The following is a 6000-nucleotide window of genomic DNA, read 5'->3' on the forward strand; positions in this document are numbered from 1 at the left end:
GTGGGGGCTGGATCTCAAGCTGAAGGTAGATGCTTAACCAATTGAACCATGCAGGCGCCCCAACATGACAGTCTTGATACAAAACTATTAAGATGTAAATATCCAAATTCAAGTGTAAGTGTGGCCCAACTTTAGATAAATGGACTTAAAAAACTTTCCTACAGAAACTTTTAGAATACTGCTGTTTATTCATCCAATCAATATGAACTGTATGCTTTTACAGATGGATGGTTCTCCCCTGACCTGGAAGAATGAATAACATCCTGAGAAACCTTAGAGTGCAAAGTGTGATCAATGAATTAAAAAGGAGAATAAACAGCACTTAAAAACAGGAGGCAGGGTGACAACAGGTGAGAAGCAGCAGTATGTGTAGGAACTATCAGTTATAAGAAATACTGACCAAAGGACAAAAATCAACCACAAGCCTGAGAAGTGGACAGAGGTCACTTGTCAAGTTAAATTCATAATTGTCAATATACGATGAATGCTGCCAGTGACTTGATTTTAATAATAACATGAGTCTTTGATTAATGGACAAATTATTTGACAAGATACACACATCAAAGAGAAGAACTATACAAGACAGTAGGTGATCAAGTGCTACATTTATATGGTGTCTGCGAGAGCCATAATTCAGAGTAAGTTAAGATTTAAAATCAGTTTTATAAAATGCTGTCATGAACATGTTTCTAGAACTTTTTAGTAGCCAAGGCTGCTCTGAGTACAAACTGTAATAGCAAAGACTGCTGGCTGTGTATCATTTTGTAGCCACACCCATAAATGTGTATCACTTTAATGCCAGTGACATCACTAAACAACTTTCTAAGCAGTTTTACTTTTAACTGTCACTTTTTCAGGATCATAATACAGTAAAACACTTCAAATCTGAACTACCTCCAAATTGCATACAGTCTAGATTGTTATCATTCCTGGGATCTTTCTGGTCTTCGGCAAATAAAACCCAGAACATAATCAAAGCATTCACAATTAAACTGCAAAACACTTGATTAAAAAAAATCAATTTCAATAATTATTTGTATCTTTACTATCAATAATTATTGTATCAATAATTATTTGTATCTTTAAACTAGATCAGATCTTTTCTTTTCCACCCTACCTACAGTGCTTTGTAACAGCTATAAAGCTTTACCGTAGTCTAAGATTATGGTTTTAACGAAGAAACATTTTGTAATATGTGCTGAGAAACCTTAGAGAAATACACACAGTATGCAAATATATAAAGTACAATGACTTAAATGTTATCAAGGGCTTCAAACTCTTTATAAATTAATCTGTATCATAAAATGAGTACCTCAAAAGACCATATAAAAGACACACTTGAACAACTAGGTGTAGTTACCGGGCTCTCAGCCTGAGAGTAGAAGATGAATTTTTTAAAAGGATGAATATCACTGCTGCAATTGGGAGGAGATTATTTTCAAAACTAGAATAAAATTAGGAGAAAATGTCTAAGAAAATCACTATCCTCTTACTTACAAAAAGGAAAAATGACCAGTTAAACATAACTGCTTCACCAAATCTATGGGGTTTACCTTATTTTTATCTTGCCTCAGTAAGAAACTCCTCTAATCCAATCCAAATTTCTGAGACTAAAATTCTGGAGACATTTTAATGTGGAAGTCAGTGAAAAAAGTATGTTAGAATCAGCTTCCAGTACATGTCATTAAAATAAAATGACAACAATGTAAAAGAACAGATCTCTTACCAGTTGAAATTCTCGACGCCGGTCATAGGCATTCTGTATGCCACTGTCTGCCCACAGTGCTCTTATGATAGGGAGATACTGCAAAAAAACTTGAGTTTCCACCATTCCCTGGGCCGCCATGGGGGACCGGGTGTCAAACGCCATCATCTTGTCTCCGTTGCCTTGGTTTGAGTTATCTCCCCACGGAATATGAAGTTTCTCTCGAGCATCTACCAGCACCCTCATACCTTTGTTTAAAAAGAAAGAAAAAGGTGTGCTAGGAGTCATTAGATATCCTCAGTGATTCTATTCCAGTATTCTTTTCTGAAGCTTAACCATGCCAAGCCTACCTCCTCCACAAATGGAGGCCAACGTCGAAACAAACACCCGTAACTTCCCAGAGCTTAAAAAAACTAACACTTGTTCACAGTCACAAAATTAGAGCCTTGAAAAGCAAATACTATTAACACAACTGCTCTTTCTGAAGGATTTTAACATGCTCTCATTTATAAAATAAGTTACTATAAACTTTTAATAGAAGGTAGTCACAAGAGAACCAAAACCAGTGAAGGAAAAAGAAATCACACTGCACAGCCAGATGTCCAGGCTCGGGAAACAACAGCTGCAGCTAAGATTTTCTAAGCCCCTCAAAAAGATATTTATGAAATGCCAGGACTCAAACATTATCACTTGGAGTTCATTTGTTACTCGAGCACCCTGCTTTAACCCAACATTGAGTCTTCTTTGTGTTTTGTTTTGTTTTTTTTTTTAAGATTTTATTAGAGATAGAGCAGAGGAGCCAAGGGGAAGGGAGAGAGAATCCCGAGCAGACTCCAAGTTGAGTGTAGAGGCTGCCGCACGGCTGAATCTCACAATCCTGAGATCACGCCCTGAGCAGAAAAATCAAGAGTCAGAGCCACCCAGGTGCCCCAACACCAAGTCCTCTAAGAACACGTTCAAAACTCAAAAACTCCCAAACCAAGCATAAGTCACAGGAAGGCCTTAGATTTCTCTAACAGGGAGGAAGGGCAACTGCCAAAAGTATACACAGAGACTTCAACTCACAGAGATTAATTCAAGCCCATTATCTCTAATCACTAAACTGTTACCTTTGGTTCATCTTAATTAACAGTTGCATGACTATTCAGTCATTTGTCTCCATAACTGAAAAACCGTGTTGCTGTCAATTTTCTGATCATGCCAACTCAAAAAGTAGGTATCTAGTGACTTACTTCATCTCATAACCAGCATTCAAAGTAGGTCACACTTAGGACCCAGTGCACAGTAAAGACCAGGTGTTTACGTGGCTCATAATCAGTTAACATGTTGATTCTATTCATTGACATAGTTCCTTAAGTTCAGCTGCATCAGGATACAAAGGTACCTTCAATTAAGGACTGGCAAGGCAGAGCTCACAGCCTTGAAAGAGACCTTAATTAGTTTTGTGCTGAACAGTAAGATGGGATAAATTCGATTGTTTTATACAGCTTAACTGTAGCAGTGCCAGGACTCAGAGCCTGCTGGCTGTGATCTGTGAGCCCCTGGCCTAGCGCTCTTCTCCTCTCATTACTCCACGACCCCCGCCTCCTAGAGAGGGAGAGAAGCGGTGAGGGAGGGGGTACTTTTCCTCTACTCAATCCTGGGAGGAAAAGAAAGTGATGAGAAGGAATTGCTTAAGAACTTCCTGAACAACAACAACAACAACAAAAAAAATATCTCACTTAAAGAAACACTGTTTGCAAATCTGCTGAAATCTGAAACAAGGACAATCGCTACCCAGATGGTGGTTTCCTGATGCACCTTATGTATCTCAAATTTGCCAAGCCGCCTTTTAGAAAGCAGGAAGATGCTTTGATGCTAAGAAAAATGAGCCTAACTATCGCTGAAATAAAATAAGAACCATCTTTTCCAAAGCTCTGAGAGCCCAGAAATAAAATCCCTTGTCTATCTTTTTATTTAGGAGCGAAGTTTAACCGTGGAAACACTCTCCCACGGAAGCAGAGCAAATGACCCACGCCGACGGTGATTCACGGACTCTACCTGCACAGGCTCCGCATCACTTTCTAGGCCAAAGATTCTTCATACCAACAAACAGGCTTCATTTAAATAGCAGAGCAAGTGGTGGTACCCACCCCCCCCCACCCCCTTCCGTCCACCGCAATTATTAAAGCAAAAAAAAAAAAAAAAAAAGGAGAGTGGAACGTGTTGCATAGTGATTACAGGCAAAACATCCTGCCCGACCGTGACAATGGGGCGAAAAACCACCGATGCCGATTTTTTCAGACTAACTGTACGGGTCTACTCTTTCCTGATGCCAGCACAGGGCACAGGACTCCCTGAGGTTTCCCCATCTCTGCCCAGAAGGGCCCAGGTGCTGTCACCCTCCGCCCTTGACAAGTCTCGGGCAAAAGTTTCCTTCTGGAGAGGGTTCCAGAAGGCCCTGGCTCAGGAGGCGGCCGGAGCAGCAAGGGGCTGGGAGCAGCCCCGACCCCATGTGACTCGGGTCACCCACCCGGGGACGGGAGGGGAGGGGAGGCGAGGCCGGCGCGGGGCGCGGGGCGTGTGGGTCTCCGGGCCTCGCAGGGCGATCGCCCCACTCCCCGAGGCGCCCGGCTCGCCTCACTTCCCTGTCGGAGGGGGGCGAGGCCCGCGGGGGAGGGGGGTGTGGGGAGCCAGTCGTGACCCGAGCCGGCCGGCGAGGGGGCCAGCGGGGCGGCCCCCCGGCATCCCTGCCCCCCGCGGCCGAGGGCACCCCGCGCCGCGCCCCCTCCGCGCCCGCCGGGCCGGGTCCTCCGCCGGCCGGGGACGCGAGCGGACGAGGACGAGGGCGGTGCCCAGCCCAGCCCAGCCCCGCCGCCCGCCGCCCGCGCCCGCGCCCGCCGCCCGCGCCCCCCGCCCGGCACCTTTAATCACGTTGCTGTAGATGGTGGGGCGGAACTCCTCGCGCGCGCGCTGGTCGAAGTCCTGCCCGTGGATGATCCGCATCTGCTTCAGGAAGGTGGACTTGCCGCTCTCGCCCGCGCCCAGCAGCAGGATCTTCACCAGCCGCTTCACGTACGTCTTCTCCCGGGACAGGCATTTGTCGATCTCCTTGGACTTGCGCTGCTGCTCGGCCTCGCCGCTCGTCAGCACGCAGCCGGGGAAGCACACGGACAGCACGGACCGCGACGGCAGGAAGTCCGCCATCTTGCCGCCGCCGCCGCCGCCGCCGCCTCGGCGGGCCCCTCCGGCTCCCTCCACCGCCTCCTCCTCCTCGGGCGGCGGGCGGCTCCTGCGACGAGGCTCGAGGGCGGGGAGCGCTGCGGCGGCCCGAGCGCGCCCGGGGAGGGAGGGAACCAGAGAGGTGACTCGCAGGGCGGGCCGGGCGAGCGGAGGAGGGAGGGATGGAGGGCGGGCCCAGGAGGGGCGGTGGCCCCCGCGCGTGCGCGCGCGCCGCCTCCCGGGAGCGCGCACGCACGCACGCACGCCGCGGCCCCGCCCCCTCCCGCGCTCGGCTTCCAGGAGTCACGCTGCGGCCCGGGCGTCGGCCGCTGCCGCCCGCTGGGCGCGCGCGGGAGTGGGAGGCGGCGGGCGGGGCTGCCGGGAGCGGTCACGTGGGCTCCGGCCGGCCCCGGCGCGCGCGGGCGGGGCCCGACTTGCTGTTTGCCTTCAGTGAGCTGCACCCGCTGCTGCGCGGGGGGCGGCTTCCCGGAGCGCTGGAGGCCGGGCACGCGCTCCCAGACCCGGCCCTCTGGGCTCTCCTACCGCGCCCGCCGCCTGCTGTCACCGTCCGCGCGCCCGCTTTCGAGAGCCTGGGCGCGAGCCTGCGAGGCTTTGGTGCCTTTCCCCGGGGTGGTCTCCCCAAGCCTGGGAGATGCCCAGTGATGACGTCCAAGCATCATCAATCCTCCCCTCCCACCCACCCCCTTCTCACTCTCCAGCCCCCACCTCTTTTTGGTGTTCTCAGATCCTGCAAAAGACTCTTCTTTCAGGGGCACCTGCGTGGCTCAGCGGTTGAGCCTCTGCCTTTGGCTCAGGGCGCGATCCTGGGGTCCTGGGATTGAGTCCCGAATGGGGCTGCTCCCCAAGGCGAGCCTGCTTCTCTCTCTCTCTCTCTCTCTCTCTCTCATAAATAAATAAATACAATCTTAGAAAAGAAAAAAAAAAAGATTCTCCTTTCAGGGAAAGGAACTGGAGTTGACGTTCATCTGAGACGTGGGAGGAGGGTTGTTAATCACATCTCTTTAATGTGGATTCCCACCCGAATTGCCGCACCGAAGCCAGTGTGCAGGGTGGCTGCGTAGAGTGAGGTCATG

General features: G+C 49.8%; 1 protein-coding gene across 2 annotated transcripts in view; it reads right to left on the reverse strand.

Moving 5' to 3' along the window:
• The window catches only part of GNA13 (G protein subunit alpha 13), a 40803-nt gene extending 35804 nt beyond the window's left edge, over nucleotides 1-4999 (reverse strand). The window contains exons 1-2 of one of the 2 annotated variants that reach the window (XM_038546789.1): nucleotides 4609-4999; nucleotides 1727-1953 (exon numbers count right to left, since the gene is read on the reverse strand). In XM_038546789.1, coding sequence (XP_038402717.1) covers nucleotides 1727-1953; nucleotides 4609-4891 — 510 coding nt within the window. In that variant the 5' untranslated portion in view covers nucleotides 4892-4999. Of the gene's footprint in view, nucleotides 1-1726; nucleotides 1954-3745; nucleotides 3828-4608 lie in introns of those variants that run through there. The other variant, XM_038546790.1, reaches the window with a different exon arrangement.
• Nucleotides 5000-6000: the final 1001 nt, after the last annotated feature.

This window comes from Canis lupus, chromosome 9 (assembly GCF_011100685.1).
Source record: "Canis lupus familiaris isolate Mischka breed German Shepherd chromosome 9, alternate assembly UU_Cfam_GSD_1.0, whole genome shotgun sequence".
Classification (NCBI taxonomy): domain Eukaryota; kingdom Metazoa; phylum Chordata; class Mammalia; order Carnivora; family Canidae; genus Canis; species Canis lupus.